Genomic DNA, 23,830 nt, shown 5'->3' with positions numbered 1-23,830 from the left:
GGACCGACTTATGTCGTACGTGGGTCAATTCTGCTATAAAAATACTCTTTGTTGGTCGGTCGAAACTAAGCAGGGTAGAAGAATACTTACCAATTACCACCGACCAAAGATAGAGACACTTGCTCTTGAATTATCATGCAACCCAAAATATAAGTTATATATGTTTTTTATCTAAAAGGTATTTGCGTATAAATATATATAATAGTTCCTTAAATATTAAATAATAGTTACTCCCTCCGATCCTAATTTTTTGTCTCACATTTGTTCAAATATGGATGTATCTATTTTTAAAAAGCGTCCAGATACATGTAATATTTCAACAACAATTTAGAATCGGAGGGAGTACTTTTTTATACGAGACTCTAGAGGAGTTGTATCTAGACACATATTTCATGCGTACAAACATAAAATAAAAATAAAAATAAAAATAGTGCATTATACTGATGATACTACCTTAGTATATGCATGCACCTAATGATTTTTTCTTTTACTAACGAACAAATCTAGCTACCCCAGGTGCATCCATCATCTCCATTGATCCCATCGATGGATCAAATTTATTTACTGGACGAAGCTGCCTAGCAGCTCGCTACATTGCTACAAGCCTACGGCCAAAACCCAGCTCGGCAGCTCATATATACCAGTAGATCTCCACAACACACGCACTGATCGACATTTCCAAAACCAATTCTCGTTCGATATCTTCGCCATCAAGATGAGAAACCATGATGAGTCGTCGATGCTCCGGCATGACGACCTGGCCCAGCACTTTGAGCGGCTGCCGGAGAGCTACCTACGTTGCGCCTGTGCCGACGAGCTGGAGGACCTTCTGCTTCACAGGAGCCTCCTCGCCGACGCCGGACAGCCGGGGAAGTGCCCTGTCGTCCACGCCCGCTTCGTGCGCCGCCTTCATGACCTTCTTGCCAACGGCGGTGGCGGCGATTGTCCACCGGTGCCGGAGGAGATGAGGTATATGTGTGCTTATGTTTGTGTGGTACAGTTAATTCATTCTGAAATCTGAACTCGTTGTAGCTAGCTCCCTGAATGTAAATATATATGCGCGCCTATACAGATCAGGTGCTGCTGCAATACATGAAGAGATGCTTATCCATGAGATCATTTTTGCTACCATCGACAGACCCAAGCTCCTCAGCCAGGTAACGATAATTAATTGATCAGTTGGCGATACTATTGATTAACTAACCATCGAAGAGAGTTTAAAATTTTCGAAGAGAATTTAAGATTTTCAAGTCACTTTACCTTTACCACGATAATTAATTTAGGTATGTAATACATGTTCTTATTTTTCTGGAATTACAATCTAAAATTATGCTAATTCACAATATATGCTCTATAACTTTTTAAGAGTTTGAAGCTGAATTTATGGTAATTAATTGGCATCCTTTCACCTTAATATAAAGAACTCAGTTTTACTTTAATCTCCATCCTCCCTCCTCCATTCTGTTCCTTTCTCGTGCATAAAGTCCCTACAAATATCACATAACTGTATAACCAATTTAAATTAACTAAAATTATTTTTGACTGTTTTTAGTTTACCTTAAATTCACTCCACGGCAGCTAGAAGGGTGTGTACGCACGAAGTTGAGTGTAAAATCTAAAATCATTTTACATGGAAAATGTAATATATGCATTTACTCAAGAGTTTGACACTCGATATTAGTTATATGCTATTGTATGTTTTATTTTGCGGAGTAATCAGATTTCATTAAACTCGATATGTATTGTATGTTTGACGCGCAGCTATCTGCTTTGGTGTATTGGGTTGGAGTGCATATTCGTGAAGCTCACGTCTTCACCACGACAGATGGCTTCTCTTTGAGCATTTTTCGAGTCGATGGCTGGTGGCAAGAGGTAAAAAAATATTTGTTTGCAATTAATAATTAATGCTACCCGGCTGGGTTAGTAAATAAAAAATGTGTTGCCCGAAACAATTTAGCTTTGGTTTAAGTTCTTCTTTCACTAGCTATAGAAAAAACAGTGAAGTCTCAAAGAAATACCTGTTTATTTGTTGCATGTGTTGTGTTTTCAAAAACATTATTGTACGTTCTCTAAAATTAATTCAATAAATTAAGTAGTTTCTCATGCATGTATGGAATAAGAAATTAAGTACTACCTCCGATCCTAAATTGTTGTCGTGGTTTTAGTTCAAATTTGTATTAAAACCGACAATAATTTAGGATCGGAGGGAGTAGTTGATAAACAATCAAGTGAACTACCATCACATAATGAGTTTTGTTCAACTCAACGTATATTTATTGATCTATATAGTAGATATCAAGCTTAATTATTTCTGTGTATATATGTTCATATGCAAAATCCAGAGGGCAGATTAAGTGAACTAACATCAGTGACTTTTGTTGCATTTATTCACATCAGTGAGTTTTGCTGCATTTTTCTTATATTCAATGGGTATGATATATTGATCATAATGGTCCGTGCTGATCATTTTCATTGTATTGATTTTCAGGATGCTGAAGATTTGCTCGAGGCAATAAAGGATGAAATGATGCGCAGAAAACCTGTTGACAATGAGTGCCCCTAGTGTTTTGAGGCACATACTTATACATATTTGTGTAATCTCCCGTAAAATTCCAAAGCGTACCTCTCGTTGAGCATTTATACGTTTACCAGGTACCGATGTACAATAAAACATGTATTGTTGTTGAATTGTGAGTAGTGTTTTCAGACACATATTTATATATTTGTGTAATCTCCCATAAAATCCCAAAACCTATATGGTTGTGCATTTGTATGTACCAAATATCAATGTAATAAACATGTCTAGCGTGCCATTAAATTGCAAACTCGAGTGCTTGCATCATAGGCTTAGGCTATATTAATTTCCATTTTCTTTGTGTATTCTACGGTGGATGAGAAGAGTTATAATGTGTAATATATTTTCAATAGCTATCCAGAAAAGTGTCACTATACATGGCAAGGTTCATCCTGAACAAGAAATGCCAGCTAATAGTGCGCGTTACCATCCAGTAAGTACAATAGGAGAGCATCTAAAGCTAATGACGCACGGATGAACCAAACCGTCTAATCTAATTAGATAATACTCCACGCGTTGCTGCGGAAACACTTGGTAAAGAGTATGGTCCATGTTAAGTATCAACTAAAAGAGATATGAGATTAATAAAGTAGTAATATTATTATTAGAAGTTCCGATTGAAAAGCTAAAAGTACCAAGCATGAACCACAATGGCATGTCCAAAAGCACATTCTTGATAGATATTCCCTCCGAATTCTAAATTCTTGTCGTGGAATAAATAGAAAGTTACATGAAATAGCATTTTGATCATAGACAGAGAAAATTCTAAAAATACAAAGAATGAACCGCAGATATGCCAATATTTCTTTTGTGTTTTTGTGAGCACATAGAATATCCCACTGCAACACAGAAAGGAGGTGATATAAATCATACTTTGTCAAAGTGATACCGTACATACCAAATTGAATTTAAGTTACTCCAGGTAGTTGAAGATATTGCTTTTGCCGACAATAACATCCAGTAGAGGTTCAAACAGGATATCATTGCTTTCTCTTCGGTTGTTCTGCTGCAAAAATTCCAAAGAAGCTCATCTAGGGGGCTTGTTCGTAGCACAATCAATCAAACAAAAGAGAGGAAGAGATGACCCCTAAAAGTAAACGGAAACGAAGTGGCCGCTGGTCAGCCGGTGTGGGTGATCTGAGGGGCGTCGTCTTGGGCACCTGGAGCACATCCGCCTTCATATGCCAGCCCCGCGCATGCTGCGCTGCTCCCCTCCTTGCCACAACTCAGCCGACGTCTCCTCCCTAGGACCGGAGCCGCCCATAGGCTTGCTCGAGGTGACTCCGCACATGGTAGCACCCAACCCCTCCTCTCTACCTCTCGTCTTCCTGGTCTGCCTGCTCGCCCTCGCAGCCTTGAAGGGCTCCGCCGCCTCCGTCACTGGGGTTGCTCCCGCTGCCGCATTGTCACCCTCGCTGCTTTTGTCCTCCCGAGGCGCACTGTCCGCCTTGTGTCCTCCGCCGTCTCCCTCACCGCCTTGAAGGGGTACACGACCACTGATGGTATGAGGAGCCCCTGGCGAGGAGAGAAACATTGTGGCCATCGTCCTCATCTTGCTGCCGAGGAGAGAAAGAGAGAGGGAAAATCACCGTGGCCTGGTCTGAGCAAGCAACAGATCTTTGTGGTAGGAGACATTTGGGGGGAGGTGTACTGGCCGGTGGTATTGGAAAATAATATGGCGTGGCGCAATGCTGGCCGCTAGGCTACACGGAAGTTACTGGAAGGGCAAACACCGTGAGCATTAACGGGAGAAACTAAGATGCAGTTTATTACGGATATAATTGATCGCAGCCTCGCAGCGGCATGGGGAACGGCGCATGGGAGGCGAAGCAGCTGTTAGCCAGGGATGGGGATCGGGAAGTTTCCCCTGCGCAGGTGGGCTGCGAGCTGTGGGCTGGGCCGTGACCCGCCTGATCAAGAGCGCGTGAGCGCACGAGCGGAAACGTTTGTAGAAAAAAGGAGATGACGATTTATATTGTGCTGATGGAAATTAGAATGGGAATTAGATGAAAATTGGTAATTATTTGCTGATGTGGATAGGCTACATTTGCAGCTTGCTAAATTAATTGCACTTAGTGGGTTTCAACTTTATAGAGTTTATAAATATCTATAAATTTTATAATCCGAAGAATGTACTTTGCGAGAGACATGTAGATCTACACGGGACTGTGAGTTTCAAATGTCCAAGCTTAAATGATACCGGTCGTCAAACTAATTAACTAAGTTTCAAAAGTTTGGCAATTAAGAACGAAAGACGATAATCGAGCGTACCAAGACACATAAGTAGGAAATTAGTTAAAGGAAAGTACACAACAGATCGATAAGTGTCACTATATATAGGAGGGATCTTATCAAAATAAATTAAACCTAGGTTGCTCCAAAATTACAATACTCGAAGAAATAAATTAGGGGCCGGCACGTACGTAGCTTCTCAGTCTGAATCTAAAATGAGGATACATGTAAGCATCAGTTGCTGACAGTGCCCATCCCTTAATTATCTAGATAGCTTAGCTAGATACGTTGGCAGCTAGCTAGAGCTAGAAACAACACACATTAATTTGATATAATGTCGATCAGTGCAAGCTATAGCGTACTTTGTGAATTATATATTAATCCAGAGGGTAAGATAATACTCGTAGCTGTACATTTCAATCCGCACGTCATGGATAACGCGAGATCGATGCATGCATTTGCCTCCAAATTATGAAACTCTAAATAATCAGTTTAACGCTAGCTAGCTAGCTAGCTTAGCTTAGTTATATTAGCTAGCTGTGGCGGTAAATCCTAGCTAGCGCAGCAGGGTGATTTGGTTGCTTCTTGCACTGCGATCGATGTATATGATGCTTCAAGATTTATTGCTGTTGCCGTCAAGCTGGCCGGGGATGTTAATGCTTACGTAATTAGCTTGTCCCATTACTTGATTGGATCAATTCGACTGTTTCTATCGTCCATCTTAGCTTTCTAGCTAGTTGTTTCGTGTCAATTTTCAGCATGTATCGTATGTGTTCTCAGCATCACCAGATTATTAACTGTCTAACTCCATCCAGCTCCAAGAATTAATCAACTTTATCAACTGTCTTATATAGCTAGCTCCAGCCAGCCAAGAATTAATGTAAATAAAAATTGCAGTGGTGGTCTCTATCTTTTTTTTTGCAGGTTAGTGGTGATCTCTATCGGCTGCATGGGATGCTCTTATTCGTTACGCGGCTTCTTGTTTCGACAACTATGTATGCAAGCGTCCTCTTCTAGTTTTCGAGAACGCCTGTTATATATATTAATTGTGATTATACCTACACAAGGTATTTTGATGTTTGCCACATATGTGTCCCCTATTGGGGAGTCGACATAATTAGCAAATGTCTATATTTACTCTTCTAGTTTTCGAAAATGGACGTCTTTGCACAGACTACTTATAAAAATGTATCTTTTTGAGCGTTGGTGTTCGATTGTAGATTTACATATAGTTGTATATGTATAATCTGCAAATAGTAATTTGGACCCAAATTTTTACACATATGATTTCCAAGTGAGTTGCAATCTAACAATTTAGGACGATATATATGAGCATATGTTTTCAAATTTTGACTATACTAAGGTATACCTCCAAATTTCCAATTTTATTTTGTGTGAAATGCATGGTCATATTGATGTCGCATCCTATATATATTATTGGTGTTGTTGGATACATATGCATATTGGATTATTGTAAGCAGGGGATACTGCAAAGTGATATATCCCTATGTAAACTCTTTAATGTTTGCCACATCCTTTGTCTCTTATTGGGAGTCTCTTGGAGATTTTGATAACACATCGTTGTCCATGAAAATAAGAGTATAGGCATAATAAGATTGTTTTATTAATTCCTATAGGAAATGAGGGGCGTACATATATACTTGATGGTTACTGTGTTCTTGTTTTCCCCTATCCTTCCATGCATGATGGAGTACGTCACTAGTTATGTTTTTGTGAGGTCACTCTCAGCCAGTAATTGTTAACGTACGTAAGACTTATGGTTTTCTCCTCTCAAATGAATCGGATCAATTGGTTGTTTGTTTTTGTTTCGACCATTACAAATAATGAATCATGTCATTTTCAGTATGTATTCTCGACAATGCTCGAAAGGTAAGTAAGTAATACATTGATGATTGTTGTTATCTTATTTTGCCTAGTTCTCTTTTGTTACATCTACTCTGTGTTGCTATCTCGTTCACACCCAAAAAACTGCACTTGTTAGTACATAGTATCACGCATTTCAGTGCGAAATATACGTAATCTGCAGAACTACTCTTGATTTTGCCCAAGTCCTTGTCTTCTATCTATCGAGCATCATATATAGCTGGGATTTCTTTAATTTGACAACATAATAATGAACATACATCTTGAAGCGACCGCCCTCGTACACGGGTTCGATCTCTGTGCTTTTAGTGCTAGTCCTTGGATCGACTCACTAGCACACACAGTTTCAAGATGTAATATCATAGAACAAAGATCTCAATATTACAACGCATCATCCATAATTTAAAAGTACTTACAAACTCGCATAACTCCATGGGTTAGCTGGAAATAAAACAACCGTTTAGCAACAGAAAGCGAAAGATACAAGGGCTACATCAACGCCACGGTGAGAGCGTGTTGGAATATAGGCTCGTAACCCAATGCAAGCAGAACGTACATCTTACTCGTCGTCGGAGCTTCCTTCATCATTAAACGATACAGCCACTAGGGTCAATACATTGAATGTATTGGCAAGATTCATCAGGAGTTATAACAGAACCTACCAAGTATATGCATAATGTGACAAAGTGGGGTTCAAGGTTATTTGCATAAAAGCTTAGTTGTTTAATCCTATCTTTTAATCAAATAGAATTTTATCACTATTGGACATGGATAGACACACCCATGCTCCTATTAAACTAAGGACATTGAGTAGACACATCAATGTTCCTAAACCCAAGTTCAAACCATTCATTTTATTAAGAAATTAGAATGAGTGAGACTTTCCTTACAGCTCCACATCTAGTTGCTCAAAATGTCCATTGCCGGGGACACAGCTAAGTACTTAGTTTTGACGCTCTCGAGAGTTTGTACACATTCCCCACAAGAAACCGACGGGTTAACCCCTTGCTGTCCTCAGGGTGGAGTAGCAACGGCGTCAATTATGAGATTTTCAAAGGTAATTTCCTAAACCACGAGAGAATCACGCTCCCCCTACACATTCTACCTCAGTACAATTTCTTGAATCTAGGTTCATACAACTTACTCTTGTCTCGCCAGAGCCCATATAGCATTGTGGTTGTACTGGAAGCTGCTAAATAGGAAACTAGTCCAGTCTCGGTTACCCCGGGTGGCATTCCACGATTGCAACGTAGGCGCTTCCCGAATCCACGGGAGAGACGTCCATGGACGATCCCTTCCCGAATCCACGGGAAGTCGACTTAGAGGGACCCATAGAAATGGACCTGACGTCGCATAACCTCAAAATCCTCAAAGCAGCCCACTCAGGATGATTCATTGAATTAATTGTTTTGCCTTACATCTAATAAAACATTTCATATCGTCAAAAGCATAACAATATCATAATGTAGTAATTTCCTCCACGGTACTACCATAGCCTAGCATTCAACTACAATCGTTGGCAATTTGGTAGCAAGGAAAAGGCGAGGGTAAACTATACTACATGGCATTTATAACTAGCATAGAGGTACGAGTAATATTTCTAATGCATCTAATAAAACAACTAGTGCATAGTAAAATATTTAGGAGATGATCAAAGTGAACTTGCCTTGTCCAAAGTTGTGATAGTTCTCGCACTCTTCGCAACAACAAGGTTCACAATCCACACAATCTAAAATAAAAGAAAGCATACACACAATAAACATGCCATTCAATACATAAACATGCTATGATGCATATGTCATGATGATGCACACTTAGGTTACTTCTATATGTAACTTGTTTAGTTTCTGTTTTGAAGGGCTTCTCAAAAGATTTGGACAGATTAATACAATAATAAGTAGGTAATTACTATGCATGAAACAAGGGTAGGCTTTAATTAAAAGCTTATATAGTTTTTTTGTAAAGCATAGAGCAAGATTAAATTTGTGTGGTCTCATCATTTACAAAATAATTTCTCCTATGGTCCTAATGGACAGAGAGCAAACTTAAATAATTTTACAGCAAGCTAACATGCTCAAAACTATTTTGAAATAATTCATTTGAAATTTAAACCATATTCAATCATTCTGTAATTTGCTTCTGGCAAAGTTGTTCAAAACTGAAATTGGACTATGCCAAAAGATTCTACATGTTGTGAGGATTCCAGAAAGGTGCGGATCATAATTTTTGGACAAACGGTTTAAAAGTTATGATGGTTTGAATAATCGAGGGCTTTTCTGCAAAAGTACAAATTTTAATTCGGCCGAGAATAGGGTTAAAAAATTAATGGGACTCGTGGCAGCGTCTCACTGGCCGGTACCGGTTCATCCAGGGTTCTAATCTGGGCCGTTAGATTAGAGATCTACGGTGGAGGGGAGTAGAGCTCACCGGGCGGCGCTAGGTCGTCGGAGCCGGGGGTGATGGCGGCGGCGCTGTTCGGGCGGCAGCGGGGCTCGGAAAACGGTGGAACGGAAGCGTCTCGGCGATGCAGTCCCGGAGACAGTGGCGGTTTCCCTCGGGGGCCTCGGACGCGACGCCAAGGACGAGCGAGGAGCGGTGGACGGCGGCGGTGAGCACGGGCGGCGGCGGCGGCTTCGCTGCGGCAACCAAAATCAAAGAAAAACCGCGTCACGAGGTGCGCACGGAAGAGAGGAGTGAGGAGAGGAGGTCGGCGGTGCGAGAAGCTCACCGGAGCGGCGGCGAAGGAACGAAATAGGCGGCGGCAGAGGGCAACTCCGGCAAGAAATTTGGGAGCAACCGGCGCGTAATTGGGCGAACGGCTTGGGGGAAATGGAGGAGAAAGAAAAGGGCTTTGGGATGACGCGCAGGAATTTGAGGATGGGGACTCGAGCGCGGAGAAATCCCGAAGTCGTGCTCGACGTGGACTCGCGGGCGTGGCCGGAGAATCCGGACGAGCAGTTGGGGAAGAAAGGGGCGCGGGTCCAACCGGTCAGTGACTGGGCGGCTCGGGTGCGCGGCTGGACCGGGTCGGCTCGGCCAGTTCGGTCCGGTTCAGCCCATTAGGCCGGGCCGGCCTTGGTTTTTCTCTTCTTTTTTTCTTCTTTTCCTTTTTCCTTTTCTATTTTCTGTTTTTGAACCCCAAAATTGATTCAAAGCTCCAAATCACTCCGAATAAATTGCAACAAAATTTGTAAAATCATATTTTTATATGATCTAACTTTTGGGACAAGAATTTTCTTCAAAATAAAATATTTAAAAATACTTTTGCCTATAAAATGGCTTTTAGGGCCTTTTAGGCTAACAAAATAATCTATTTTTCAAAATAATTTCAAAAGCCAATTTATGGGATAGCTTTATAAAAGCATTAAATCCCTTTTTATGCCAATACCCTCATGAGTTAACATGTAAATACTCAAAAGCAAGATCAAAGCTCAAATTCAAATAAAGGCATTTTTGCAAAAGGGTTTTCTGGGTTAAGTTTGGGGTTTTAAAAGTGATTATATGCAAGAGTGACATGATGCATATGAAATGCAATGCACATGGAGAGTTTTGAAAATTTTGGGATGTTACACATCTCCCCTAATAAACTGTTAGGAACATCGTCTTTCAATTAGAAAGAAGAGTAAAATACACCGCTAGTCCATAAATTCAGAATGGATGTAAAGTTTAGTCCACGAACTCAGAAACACACATATAAAGCCCTAAAAGTGTACGGTTAGGTTCAAAACAGTTCGGCGAGGTTGATTCCGGCCACGTGTTAGCCACATTGGTTTAAGCAAGAAACGTCGGTTGTTGTTGGGGCCTCTCGGGAGAGCTTTCGCAAAATTTAACAGCAACCTACGGAAAATTATGATAATTTAGCAGCAACCCACGGAGAATTAGGTTAAAATATGTCTTAGAATTATGTTAAAGTTTGGCGAAAAAAAACCCCGAGAAACACCAACAACAACCCGCATTTTGGCTTAAACTCACGTGGCTGTCAGGTGGCCGAAATAGATCCCGCCAAACCATTTTTGACCTAAGTGTTACACTAATACTCCCTCCGATCCTAAATTGTTGCCAAAATATTACATGTACCTAGACACCTTTTAAGAATAGATACATTCATATTTAGACAAATTTGAGTCAAGAATTTAAGATCAGAGGGAGTACTGGTTTAGGGATTTATGAGTGTGTTTTCTGAGTTCGTGGACTAAATTGTGTATTCACTTTGAGTTTATGGTAGTGTATTTCCCTCAAAAAAATATTGCACAAATCAGCAAAAAGAAAATCGTCTTTCTGGATCTGGGCAATAGCCACGTCTTAACTTTAGAATTTAGTTGAACCACCATTGCACCAAAATAGGCCTTTGGCCGGAAGTGCTGCCGGCCGGCTGGCCGATGTACCCGGCGTTCTCGGGAACCTCGTCGCCATGGCAAGGGGAGGATCAGCCGTCCGATCTGCATCCATCGTCCAATGGATGGTCACCGCCGGCATCGCCAAGGGTCACTCTCCCCTGTTCCCGCGCTCGCGGCACATCGACCAGCCGGCGCCGGCAAATAAAAATCTGATTTTTATTGCTTTTTTTTTAATCTCCTTCTTCTTCGTCTCCACTCTCCTCTTCACCAAATCAATCCGGAGCTCGCGCTCGAGCTCTGCCCGCCCAGCTTCGCCGGACGCTCTATAAATTCCCCAACCCGGCCGCGGCCGTCCCGAAGACTTCTTCTTCCAGGTTAATTGATTCCGATGGCACCGCCGCCGCTGCTGTTATTGGAGGAGGGGACGGGCGAGAGCTCGTCGCCGCCCAGGGACGCCACCAAGTCGCCCCACAGCGACCTGCGGCGTAAGATATACGAGAAACTGGTGAAGGCCGGCAAGCAGGGAGGGCTTGACGATTCCTCGTTCCGGGAGATGCTCTACAACCATTTCGACAAACTGCCGCGCAGGTATCTAATTGACCTGGGCGAGAAGAAGGCCGAGGACGTGCTCCTCCACCGGAGTGTCCTCCAGGAGTGCGCTTTACCAGGAAGCAGCGGTGCCGTCATCCGCGCTCGCTTCCTCGAGGTATATATATCGATAATCCATCTGATTTCTTCCTCTTTGCAATCCACCAATCGGAGGTTTTCATTTACTGTTATAATCTGAGCTAATTGCACCACTTGTTGCTGTAATCAAGAACTGATTGAGGAGTACATGTGCATCGGTTAAATGATTGTGCCAATTCGATTACAGTTTTGGGTTAATTTTCTCAACTGATCTGGGTGTTTTGCTCGACTCAAGTCGGTGTAGTTTCCTGTTTGTTATTACTCTTAGAACAGTTTGGTTGGTATGGTGAACTTTTCTTGGGGTGAAATAATAGGAGTGATTTGTTAGTATTTCAAAATTCTGTTGATCTAACTTGGTGAGCAGTGCATTCCAGATAAATCGGATTGCGAGGGCACAAATCCTGAGTCTGATCAATGCCAAAAGTTGGAAGACCTCACTTTGGAGAAGAAACATGGTGCTGATAACACGGGCTCTGTGTCTGCCTCGTCAAGGTAGTTGACTTTCAAATTGCATAATGACTGTCCTTTTTTGTTGAAAGAAGACTATAGGACAGGCGCGATTGGCATCTGACAGTATATATTTTAAATATATATTTCATTTTCTCAAGGCGAGCCACCAGAATGTGACCCTGGGGAATCGAACCCTGCTGGGCAGCCAGCATACCTCGGCACCTCGCTAGGCTAACCATCCGAACTGAGTTCGGTTCGCTATCATGACTGTCCTTAGCATCATTAAAATCTAGCAGTCCTTAGCACAATGAAAGTTGTACAATTAGCATCCTTTATATGTTTGGTTCTTTTGGTATTTCACACCAGCTGTTCTCACTTCCAATGGCTATTTTTTCCTTTTTCAAATTGGAGATAAGTGGCTGCAATTTGCCCTTCCTCCAATAAATCATCTTCTACAAGTGGTCCAGCTTGTTCGTTTTTAGAATTTAGTAAATATCGGCTCTCTTAATTCTCCACAGGGATTCAAACCATAAACTTGTTCATGAGATCATCTTCTCTTGCGTCGACAGGCCTAAACTCCTTAGTCAGGTAATGCCATTGTTTTGTAGTATCCAATTTCATATAGCTTGCTTTCGTACTTGGCATGTCAAGGTTCTTATGAAAAATGATTCTTTAACAGCTAACTGCATTGTTATCTGAAATTGGACTGAATATTCGTGAAGCTCATGTTTACTCCACAACCGATGGCTTTTGTTTGGACGTTTTTGTTGTTGAGGGGTGGATGACAGAGGTAAACTTTAAGCATGATGTTGTGCTGGAGTATCTATTTATGACTTTCTGAGCATATTATTTTCGTTCTGCTCTTAGAATTTGAATCTATCACCTCCAGAATTATTAAATAAACTTGCAACTTTACAGTGCCCCTAGCTAAAAATAGCTACCTTCTTACGTTTCTCATACACAGGGGACTACTGATCTCTTATTGCGTTCTCTTGTATATGCAAGGTTTGGTGAAAATGTCTCTCACTTTGCAATTGTACATGCAGCGGACAGATGAGTTGATCGCAAGGTTGAAGGATAAGCTAATGCAACAAAATGTATAATCCCCTTCTCCATTTAACTTATTTGAATAATTCAATTTCAGTCATCGGTATGCTTGTTTTCTCTCATACATGATCCCATTAAATGCAGTATCTTGTGAACAAAAACTGCATCTTTGGTTATGATGTCACATGTAACATTTCCTACCACATAGAGTTAAACTGTCTCCATGTAATATGTAGGGAGCACCATCTAGTTCAACAGATTCTTCTTCCTCGGTGAAAATACGTGAGCTACGTCAACAGGTTGGAGATTCTGAAATTGACTGGAGCATGGTAGAAAAGGGGGAAAGGATTGCATCTGGATCTACTGCAGACTTGTAAGAACTGTTTGACACTTGACAGTATCTGATCACCGGTGGGTTTATTTACTTGAAGTGCTCATTATGCCAATTCACTGCCACCTTGCCAGTGCACCTCTCTAGTGTATAGACCTACGCATGCTGGCATCTGCTGACAAGGTCATGAAGCCAACTGACATTTTGCTTCCACTCCTATCTGGAGTATATGAATGGCAGACCGCATGCCTTTTTTTCCTCAAGAAGTCTTTTGTGATATATATTATGAACCTCTGTTTTCTTTTGTAGGAAAAGCCACAGTAGAATTAATTATCCAGCAAATCTCATTCATTTTCTCTTTCACAGATACAGAGGAACATATAAGGGTTCTGATGTTGCTATAAAGATGCTGAGAGTTGCACATCTCAATAACGCCTCAGAAGTTGAGTTCTTGCAGGAAGTACTTATTCTAAGGTTAGCTTTCTGCAATGCAACAGTTACTGAATAATCAGTTATGTCTTGTTCTGAAGTACGCTATAATTTTTCCTCCAGGAGTGTTAATCATGAAAACATCCTTCAGTTTTATGGGGCATCCACAAGGCATCCAAACTGTTGCATTGTAACAGGTACCATAAATACTGCCTTTTTTATGGATCTGAATCAATTACTCCAATAACAAGCCTCATGTCCACAAACACATGCATTGCATGGCCATCAAATATCTATGCCTCTTATATGCTTAACATTCCGACTTGTTGCTCCTATCAAGTCTGCCTATGCTTACAGCTTGCTAGTTCAATGGGCAGGAATAACAGATATTGTGTTATTGCACTGTGTAATCGGCTGTGTATCCTGAATTTATTGATCATAGTGTATTTCCTGTATTCTTTCTTTATGGCATTCTGCGTTATGAGATTATAGGGCTTCGGTTTGTTTCATTCAAGTAACCAAATTCCAATTAGAACACTTTGCCACCAGCTCCCCCATGCAGCCTAAAAGACCTTCCATGGCCAAATCGTGGCGACTCAAGACCTAAGCGACCACCTAGTCTGCTCTGTAGAACAGCAGTGTGCGTGATTGTATCTTAGACTCATATTTATTTATTTATTACTTTTATGAGTGAGCTGTTGAATTTCAACGTACCCACTTTGTCAGTAAGCTCATATGTTTCTTTTTCGGTTGGTTCTGTTTCTTTCAGAATACATGCCTGAAGGGAACTTATATGAATTTCTACACAAGCAAAATGATCTCCTAGAGATCAATGAGATTCTAAGGATCGCTATCAGTATCTCAAAAGGAATGGAATATCTGCACCGGAATAACATAATCCATAGAGATTTGAAGACTGCAAACGTGCTCAAAGGCTACGGACAAGTATGATACTTATTCAAAAGTTGAAGCTATTGGTTCTGAGAATACAGGGGCCAATTTATTCTGCATTTCTGATGTGTGGTATTAAACTTGGAAAACATGTAAAGGAATTGCAATGGCCGATCATTTTAGTCAGATGGAGTAATTCTTTAAGATATAAATATTTACAATTCACATCTGACAAACTAGCAATAGCGAAGGTCAACTAAATTCTTGTAAGTGTCCCGAAAATATGAGATCTAACTCCATTCGAAAAAGGTTAGTTGCTTAGGAACTCAATTTCAATTTTCCCTTTTGATCATCTCTTTATTTGTTTAGGCAAGTTACTTATCCTTTATTTATTTTTTATCTTTTCACATGTGAATCTCAATTATCTTATGTTACAATAACTTGTGTGTCTCTAGGTATACAAAGTCTCATCCTTGTTACGAGACTTGGATGAGAAAGTGATGATAATATTTTGCAATAAAAGTCATCTCACCATTTTCCGAGAAAATGCAAAAGCTTTGCGTCTCGATGTGTTGATATATAAATGGTTGTAGATATGCTTCTGGAAATACTCACCTAGTCATTCCCTATTAACTTGTAGATCTGCTTTTGGAAATAGGTTCTGAAGATTGCAGATTTCGGTGTGTCTAGAATTGGTAGTCAGGAGGGCCAAATGACTGCTGAAACTGGAACATACAGATGGATGGCGCCCGAGGTAGGGTTGAATTATTTTTCCTTTTACCTTTTCAAATTATTTTCTGTTTCATTTTTTTAGAAGCTTTAATGTAATGTTTGTTTTTCTTTAGTCTGCCTAGTTCTTCATGGTTATCTGCTGTGCCTTATTTTCTGGCCACCTTTTTTCTTTCTTTTGGAGTTTTTTCTCGTGGGAAGTTCAGGGGCTACTTGAGTCACATCCTCGCTGGCATGTAGCATGCATCCCTTTGCTTGCTTTCTAATTTATTATGGTGCTGGAAAACAACATTTTTTATGTGGTGTAACCAATTAGTGAATTTGGCCCTAGACATTATTCACAAATAAAGAAAGGTACAATTGATTTCTGAGGAGATCTGCCAGATCCTAGATAAAATATGGATTGGCCAATGGTGTACAAATCAAAAAGGGGGCATTGTTCTGCAACTTCTCAGTGACGAAGTGATTAACCTTCCAGTATTAATATATTATTTGCATTTTGACAGTAAAATGGTTATATAGGATCAATCTGAGAGGATTTGTGCCATTTGGACATCTAACATTCCTTTGTGAATCGAGTAACATGTTCTGTGAGCTGAATTCCGTACCTGATTCATGGAGCTGAGTTCAATAAAGGAATAATTCCCTGCAAGTTTACTAGTAACAGCTAGTTTGATTTTGCGAGAAGCTTATTAATGTGGTTTACTTTAATAGATTATTGACCATAAGCCTTATGATCACAAAGCCGATGTGTTCAGCTTCGCTATTGTTCTATGGGAATTGATAACATTAAAGGTATGCCCTGGTACAAAAGACATCTCGAGCTATCTTCTGAGTTATTTAAACCCTTATTTAATTTACCATATTACGCCGGTCAAAAGTAACAGTGGAGTCTTAATTCTGCTGTAGGTCCCATATGACGACATGACGCCCTTGCAAGCCGCATTGGGAGTAAGGCAGGTACTTATGTGATGCTGGCTATCCCTAGACGAACTAAGAGCTATCATTCTTGTTCACATTCTTGTCGTTTTCTCTTACGATGCTCTGCTGGCTTTGCGATAGGGATTCCGTTTGCAGATCCCATCAGGCACGCACCCAGGATTGTCGAAACTGATTCGACAGTGCTGGGATGAAGATCCTGAAATACGACCTGCTTTTGGGGAGATCATCACACAACTCGAGGACATGTTACAGCAAGTTCCGGTAGAGGTAGAACCGTAGAACTGATCAGGCTGTTTCCAGACGCAATTTTTTTACGAACAATCAGTCTTCTTTACTCAAGCATTTTATTTTATTTTGCAGACGCCCAAAGGGGGTCATCATCGACGGTATAGGGCCAAAAAGATCCAAAAGAAATCATAGGGTTAGAGAGAAAATACAGAAAGGTTTATCTCACATATATTAGCTGCTGCTTTTCCCCAAAGTTCCAACAGCATGGAGTTGCGTGGGTCAGAGTATCACATCTCTTTCCTTTTTTGGATTTTTGGTGCGTGTGTAACATAGTGTTTGTAAAATTGCCTGGCAGCGTGTAGTTCCTTCTCGCATTTAATAAACGATGTATCTATAATGTATGTGTAGATGGTATATTATACGCTGAAGCTGAAGGAAAGCATCAATGTCATCATTTTTCTACTATGTACTATGCGCTACACCATTATTATCATTATGTTTAGCACATACGGTGAATCCCAATGGTGGATTTCTCTGATCTCTGCATCAATGGACACACACGGTCGTTGAAGTTAAAGTTCAAATCATACGAACAATTCTGTACAGTTTATTGTTACAAGTTATTTTTTCTAAGAGCCACCCACGAAGGTGTGCCTATTTTTTGTATTTCCTATTATAAGGTGTTCTAGTTTTATTCTGAATAAAAAAAAGTTTGATTGAATTTCTAAGAAAATCTACCAACATGTACAACACTAAATTATTTTTATTGAATCTATCATGACATATATTTTCATAGTATATTTATTTAATATTGTAATGGCTAGCTTATTTTTCTATTATCTTGGTCAAATTTTAAAAAATATATTTTTCCGGCGGTGGGGCTGGGCGGCTCGGGGACGTCAATTGTGCGGTTATTTGAATGGAAATAATTGCAGCAGTGTTGCTTGTGGTTTCTGGAGTAGCCAGTTGCTCAAATGTTGTGTTTTGGACTCGTTTTTGTGCTGTCTTGAGTCATTCGTGCAGCCATCGACAACCACTCCTTGCTCGTTGAAATGGTGGTAGTGTTTGCGGAAGAACCTTTTTTTTTCTTATTTAAGCTGTGACCAAAATACCCTCGGCCGGAAGTGGCAAGAATCAACTGCCGGGCGGCCTCGGGAAGCTCGTCACCTCGGCTATGGCGCCGGAAACAACTAAAAATCCTTCTTTTCTTCTTCTGCTTCGTCTCCACTCTTGTAAATCCCATCCGATGGAAGCTAGGCGGGGCGGAGCTCGCTTGAGCTCCCCTCGCCGGCCAGCCTACAAATACCCCAACCCAGCCCGGCCTGAAGAACTGTTCAAGGTTCGTTCTCGGTGCCCTCGCCGCGAATGGCGGGTTATTTGGCGGAGGATTGGGGGGAGAGCTCTTCGCCGCCCAGGGCCGCCGGCGTCGATGGCGACGGCCTGCGGCGCAGGATATACGAGCACCTGCTGCTGCTGGAGGCCAGCAACAGCAGGCATGGGGAGTGTCCTCCGCCTGATGCTTCCTCTTTCCGGGAGATGCTCGACACCCATTTCGACAGGCTGCCGCTCAGCTACCTCGTGGACTCGTCCAAGGCCGCCGGTGAAGACGTGCTCCTCCACCGGAGTATCCTCCACCAGTGCGCTAGCACCGGCTACCCCGTCTTCAGCGCTCGCTTCCTCCAGGTATTTTCTAATTTCTCTCGCTTTGAAATTCATCCATCTGAGTCAATTGCGCCTGCTATAAATTGGTGCAACCCAGTATCATAAGAAATGCATATGTGCAGCCGATTCGGTTTCATGTTTGGTCGAAATCCTCGGTTAATTTTGAACAAGTAGATAACTGAAGCCATCTTTCAGCTGTTGTGAAAAGATTTTTCTTACATATACACCTGGACACACACCCCGGTTACAGTGTTTTGCTCGTGTGAAGTCATTATATGTGGGTGATGACATTTAGATTGGTTGGTATGGTACCGAAAGTGGAAAAAGGATAATCGCAATTCTTTTTGTTCTACCTTGATGAGCAGTGCTTTACAATTCAAACGGACTACGGCTACGAGGGGACCGATACTGAGTCTGATCTATGCCAAAAGTTATCGGAAGATCTCACTTTAGAAAGCAAACATGATGCCGACGACATGTGCACTACGTCTGCCTCGTCAAGGTAGTTTCACTTTGAAATCATATCTTGACTGTCCTTAGCATGCATCAGTAAAATCGCACCCATCACTGTCCTTTGTACCTTTCCTTCATTTTGTATTTCACACCGGCTGTTCTCACTTCCAAGTTCTGTTTTTCCTTGTTTGAATCCGAAATACGTGCTGCAATTTTTCCTTCCTCTCCAACAAATCATCCTGTCAAATTGCTCTGCCTTTGTTTATTAGTGTTAGTTAAGACTGCCTCTCGATTCTTCAGGACTTCGGAACCTAACTTTCTTCATGAAATCATCTTCTCCTCCGTCAACAGGCCCAAGCTCCTTAGCTGGGTAATGCCAATGCTTCTTTTTACTGTCTTGGTATCCATTTTCATACAGCGTGCCTTTAATATTTGACATGCCAAGGTGCTTACGAGAAATGATTGGTTAACAGCTAATTACATTGCTATCTGACGTTGGACTGAATATTCATGAAGCTCATGTTTACTCCACAACCGATGGCTTTTGTTTGGATATCTTTGTTGTTGATGGGTGGATGACAGAGGTAAATTTTAACCATGCGTGTATGTAGTGCTGGACTATTTATGACTTTCTGCATATACTATTTTCTGTAGGCGAGGCCCCATCAGTATCTGCACATGTTATTTTCTTTTTGTGCGTAGAATGTGACTATATTATCTCCAGAATTAATTAAAGAAACTTGCCGGTTTGCAGTGTCACTGGCTAAAAATGCGGCCTACTTATGATTGTCATATATAAGAAGTTTGGCGAACATGTCTCTCATTTTGCAATTGTACATGCAGGAGACAGATGAGTTGATCAGGATGTTTAATGATGTGACAACACGAAAATTTGTATGATTCCCTTTTCCATTTAAATTATCTAAATAATTATATTTCAGTCATATCATATGTATGCTTGTTTTATCTCACATGTTCGCAGTAAATGCTGTATTATGTGGAAACAAAACTGCATCTTTAGTTAGGATGCCATGTGTAACATTTCCCAGCAGATTGAGTTAAATTGTCTCCACGTAATATGTAGGGATCACCTCATAAAATACGTGAGCTACAACAACAGGTTGGAGATTCTGAAATCGACTGGAGTATGTTAACAAAGGGGGAAAGGATTGCATCTGGAACTTCTGCTGACTTGTAAGAACTGTTGTGGCACTTGACAGTGTCTGATATTTATTGATTACCGTAGGGTTCATTCACTTGGAGTGCCCATTATGTCAATTCACTGCTAGCCTGGCTAGTGCTCTTCTCTAGTCTACACTATAAACCTAGGCGTACTGGCATCTGTTGACAAGGAAATGTTGGCATTTGATATGAAGCCAACTGACAAAACAAAATCCATTCCTATCTGTATGTGAATGGCAGATGCCTGTCTTTTTACTCAAATTATCCAGCAGATCTCATTCATTTTCTGATTCACAGATATAGAGGAACGTTTAGTGGTTGTGATGTTGCTATAAAGATGCTCAAATGTACTGAAGATCTCAATAATCCTTCCGGAGTTGAGTTATTGCAGGAAGCACTTATTCTAAGGCAAGCTTTCTGCACCCATTGCTAAATAATCACATGTCTTATTCTGATTGATTCATGATATTTTTCCTCCAGGATTGTCAATCACGAAAACATCATTAAATATTATGGGGCATGCACAAACCATCCAAATTATTGCATTGTAACAGGTACTATCATAGAGTCAACTGTCAGTCTGTCACAATCGCTAGTCTACATTTTAGAACACTCCGCATGATTGTGTATCAGAAGACTCGTACTTATTAATTAAATTTTTTTTAATGAGTGGATTGTTCAGTTTCAATGTAGCCCACTCTGATTCTGTTTCTTTCAGAATACATGCCTGAAGGGAACTTGTATGAATTTCTACACAAGCAAAAACATCTTTTAGACCTCCGTGAGATTCTAAGGATTGCTATCAGTATCTCAAAAGGAATGGAATATCTGCACCGGAATAACATAATCCATAGAGATTTGAAGACTGCAAATGTGCTCAAAGGCTACGGTCAAGTATGCATACTTATTCAAAATGATAAGCTATTGGTTGAGTATCCAGGGGCCAGTTTCTTCTGTGTTTCTGATGTGTGGTATTAAACCTGGAAAACATATAAAGGCATATTGATGGCCCTTTGGTTTTTAGTCAGATGGTTCTGCTTTGTTAGAAGATCATTCTTCAAGTAAATAATTAAATGAATATTTACTATTCAGATCTGGCAAACTGGCAATAGCAGAGCTTGAATAAGTTCTAGTAAGTTTGACCACAATTGAGATCTAATCTCATTCAGAAAAAAAGGTTAGTTGCTTAGGGAATCAACAGTTGACCTTTCACCTTTTTTTCGAGAAAATGCAAAAGCTATGCATCTCAATGCATTGATAGATAAAAAAAAGGTTGTATGTCTGCTTCTGCCTAGCCATTACCTGTTAACTTGTAGATCTGCTTCTGGAAATAGCCACCTGCCTAGTCATTGTCTATTAACTTATAGATCTGCTTCTGGAAATAGGCTCTGAAGATTGAAGGCTTCAATGTGGCTATACTTGGTAGTCAGGAGGACCAAATGACTGCTGAAACGGGAACATACAGATGGATGGCGCCCGAGGTAGGGTTAAATTATTTGTCTTTTACCTTTTAAAATTCATCACTTCTCTTTCATTTTAGGAAGATTTAATGTCATGTTTATTTATTTTCAATCTTCCTAGTTCTTGGCATGTAGCATTCATCACTTCGCCTCGCTTTCTAGTTGCTCATGGTGAAACATAATTTTCTAGATTATTTTTGCAACCAGTTCGTTAATGTGGCCCTTGACACTATTCACAAATTGGGAAAGGCGCGGTTGAGTTCTAGGGATACCTTTCAGAACCTAAAGGAACTATAGATTGGCTAATGGTGTACAAAAGTACTACAAAACAATAAGGGACCATTGTTCTGCAACTTGTCAGTGAAGCAGTGCCGAAACCGCTATTTCTAATATAACAGTTAAATTTTGAACTTCTTCAGCTCCCCCATGCAGGTGCCATAAAAATGGTTATATGGGATCAGTCTGAAGAGGTTTTGGGTCAGCAGTGCCATTTGGACATCTAAAATTCCTTCATAATTGATGAACTGAATTACATGTTCTGTGAGCTGAATCATGTACCTGATTCATGGTGACAAATAAGATATCTCTTTTTGTCTCTAATAAAAGGAGACGAGTTCAGTAAAAGGAATAATTTTCACACAAGTTTTACTAATAACAGCTAGTTTTTGTTTTGTGAGAAGCTCATTTGTGTTGTTTATCTTAATAGGTTATTAATCATAAGCCTTATGATCACAAAGCGGACGTGTTCAGCTTTGCTATTGTTCTGTGGGAATTGGTAACCTTAAAGGTATACCCTGGTATCGAATACATCGCGAGCTTTCTTCCTAGTTATTTAAATTCCCTATTGTAATGGTTAAAGGTAACAGTGAAGTCTTAATTGTGCTAAAGGTCCCATATGACAAGATGACGCCCTTGCAAGCTGCATTGGGAGTAAGGCAGGTATATATTTATCTCTGCTGCTGGCTATCCCTAGATGAACTCAGCGCGCATCTTACTTCACAGATACTCGCCACTTTCTCTTACGCTCTGCTGGCTTTGCGAATTGCGACAGGGATTCCGCTTGGAGATCCCACCAAGGGTTCACCCGGGGTTATCGAAATTGATTCAACAATGCTGGGATGAAGATCCCAACGCACGGCCCGTTTTTGGGGAGATCATCATACAACTTGAGGACATCTTACAACAAGTTCAGGTATGAGTTAGAACTCACGTTGTTTTCCGAACCCAATTTTCTATAAACAACCAATTTTTTTTGTGATCATTTTTTTTAAGGTGCACAGGGGAGGCCATCAACGATTTAGAGCAAAAAAGATGCAAAAGATATCATAGTGGACATCTTTTTTTTTTTCATTTCATCATGTAATGGTGTTTAATATCATTGTTTATAATTATTTTTCCATTTAAAATGTATGTATGCTATGTAATAGTGTTCATAACCATTTCGTTTGCGCATGTAATTGATCAAGCGGGACAAAGCATCAACGGGGTCATTTTGGGATGAACATCTCTGTGTGCTCTTGTGCTATATATGAAGGTTCACTTTCCAGTCTTGAACTCTGGAAGAGTCTACTTTCGAAGCATGAGCTCTGAAAATATTTGAATTGCATGCTCTGACAGAGTGTTGTATGCGTTAAGTGGTTTACGGTGATGGGTCTGCCAAGTCAGCAAATTACTCTTCAAATCCGTGTCATGACATTTGATCCAAATGGTGAAGATTGTGAGAAATGAATCGAGGAAATGGCACTGACATTTTAGAAAAATGTCGCCTAAAAGAACCTGCAAAACCAGCTGAGAATGGCAAGTATTCACTCCATCCCTTAATTCTTGTTGTTATTGTTTTAGTACAAATTTGAACTAAAACAACGAAAAGAATTAGGGGTGGATGGAGTAGTTTTCAGAGTCTAATTGCTTGCTGTGTATCAGCTGTTACAAGACTTCAGGTCCTTAGCTTAGTCCTTAGAGAGGAGGACTGCAGTGCTTTGTCTGAATTCTTTTACAAGATTACTTCCATCATCTTGATAAAAAGAGCTTCTACTTTTGCTATGCTTGGTTAGACCGTCAATGGTTGGCTGTTGCCAGTCTGGCTAGGGTTAATGAAATTGTGAAACTACATTGCGTCTATCCCAATTTAGAACCTGTCATCAACAACTTTCTTAACAAGCGAAATGAGGTAAAGGACAGCATATTTGCACAGAAACGTTGAGCGTAGATTACAGCACTGACGATTGAGCAAGTTGTTCATTGCGGTGGCAGAGAGGGAAGCAGTCTATTTGCTCATGTAGGTCAAATAGAACATATGCAGCAAAAAAAG

General features: G+C 40.6%; 3 protein-coding genes across 4 annotated transcripts; all 3 read left to right on the top strand.

Annotated features, from left to right (window-relative positions):
• The first annotated feature begins 626 nt into the window (after positions 1-626).
• On the top strand, positions 627-2,718 carry LOC112271876 (serine/threonine-protein kinase STY17-like). Its single transcript, XM_024462085.1, has 4 exons — positions 627-969; positions 1,073-1,157; positions 1,762-1,872; positions 2,489-2,718. The coding sequence occupies exons 1-4, from the start codon at positions 716-718 to the stop codon at positions 2,561-2,563; spliced, it is 525 nt and encodes a 174-aa protein (XP_024317853.1). The 5' UTR covers positions 627-715; the 3' UTR covers positions 2,564-2,718.
• Positions 2,719-11,013: 8,295 nt separating this feature from the next.
• Positions 11,014-17,227, top strand: LOC100824100 (serine/threonine-protein kinase STY46). Its single transcript, XM_010235941.3, has 14 exons — positions 11,014-11,734; positions 12,080-12,207; positions 12,684-12,753; positions 12,845-12,955; positions 13,212-13,262; positions 13,449-13,585; positions 13,910-14,017; positions 14,096-14,169; positions 14,742-14,917; positions 15,522-15,617; positions 16,307-16,387; positions 16,502-16,552; positions 16,655-16,801; positions 16,895-17,227. Exons 1-14 carry the CDS (start codon positions 11,417-11,419, stop codon positions 16,952-16,954), a joined length of 1,608 nt encoding a protein of 535 aa, XP_010234243.1. The 5' UTR covers positions 11,014-11,416; the 3' UTR covers positions 16,955-17,227.
• A 650-nt stretch (positions 17,228-17,877) lies between these two features.
• Positions 17,878-23,021, top strand: LOC100837693 (serine/threonine-protein kinase STY17). Of its 2 annotated transcripts, none has more exons than XM_014900979.2 (14): positions 17,878-18,445; positions 18,790-18,926; positions 19,178-19,247; positions 19,351-19,461; positions 19,721-19,771; positions 19,962-20,071; positions 20,357-20,467; positions 20,540-20,613; positions 20,778-20,953; positions 21,445-21,540; positions 22,226-22,306; positions 22,408-22,458; positions 22,571-22,711; positions 22,800-23,021. In XM_014900979.2, the coding sequence occupies exons 1-14, from the start codon at positions 18,128-18,130 to the stop codon at positions 22,818-22,820; spliced, it is 1,548 nt and encodes a 515-aa protein (XP_014756465.1). In that variant the 5' UTR covers positions 17,878-18,127; the 3' UTR covers positions 22,821-23,021. The 2 variants fall into 2 exon arrangements, with proteins under 2 accessions (XP_014756465.1, XP_010236395.1); XM_010238093.3 differs by having other exon boundaries at positions 17,879-18,445; positions 22,792-23,021.
• The last annotated feature ends 809 nt before the right edge of the window (positions 23,022-23,830 follow it).

The sequence above is a fragment of the Brachypodium distachyon genome, chromosome 3 (genome assembly GCF_000005505.3).
Source record: "Brachypodium distachyon strain Bd21 chromosome 3, Brachypodium_distachyon_v3.0, whole genome shotgun sequence".
Lineage (NCBI taxonomy): Eukaryota > Viridiplantae > Streptophyta > Magnoliopsida > Poales > Poaceae > Brachypodium > Brachypodium distachyon.
Note: the sequence above shows the minus strand (reverse complement) of the source record. Positions and strands in the feature narration are given on the sequence as shown.

What these genes read in the sequence shown, in the direction of transcription:
- LOC112271876 (XM_024462085.1), top strand. Translation starts at nt 716, where the DNA reads ATGAGAAACCATGATGAGTCGTCGATGCTCCGGCATGACGACCTGGCC. An exon ending in CCGGTGCCGGAGGAGATGAG is followed by an intron (nt 970 to 1,072) that starts GTATATGTGTGC and finishes GCGCCTATACAG; the next exon opens with ATCAGGTGCTGCTGCAATAC. An exon ending in GACCCAAGCTCCTCAGCCAG is followed by an intron (nt 1,158 to 1,761) that starts GTAACGATAATT and finishes TTTGACGCGCAG; the next exon opens with CTATCTGCTTTGGTGTATTG.
- LOC100824100 (XM_010235941.3), top strand. Translation starts at nt 11,417, where the DNA reads ATGGCACCGCCGCCGCTGCTGTTATTGGAGGAGGGGACGGGCGAGAGC. An exon ending in TCCGCGCTCGCTTCCTCGAG is followed by an intron (nt 11,735 to 12,079) that starts GTATATATATCG and finishes CTTGGTGAGCAG; the next exon opens with TGCATTCCAGATAAATCGGA. An exon ending in GGGAATTGATAACATTAAAG is followed by an intron (nt 16,388 to 16,501) that starts GTATGCCCTGGT and finishes ATTCTGCTGTAG; the next exon opens with GTCCCATATGACGACATGAC.
- LOC100837693 (XM_010238093.3), top strand. Translation starts at nt 18,128, where the DNA reads ATGGCGGGTTATTTGGCGGAGGATTGGGGGGAGAGCTCTTCGCCGCCC. An exon ending in GGCCCAAGCTCCTTAGCTGG is followed by an intron (nt 19,248 to 19,350) that starts GTAATGCCAATG and finishes ATTGGTTAACAG; the next exon opens with CTAATTACATTGCTATCTGA. An exon ending in TTGATGGGTGGATGACAGAG is followed by an intron (nt 19,462 to 19,720) that starts GTAAATTTTAAC and finishes TTGTACATGCAG; the next exon opens with GAGACAGATGAGTTGATCAG.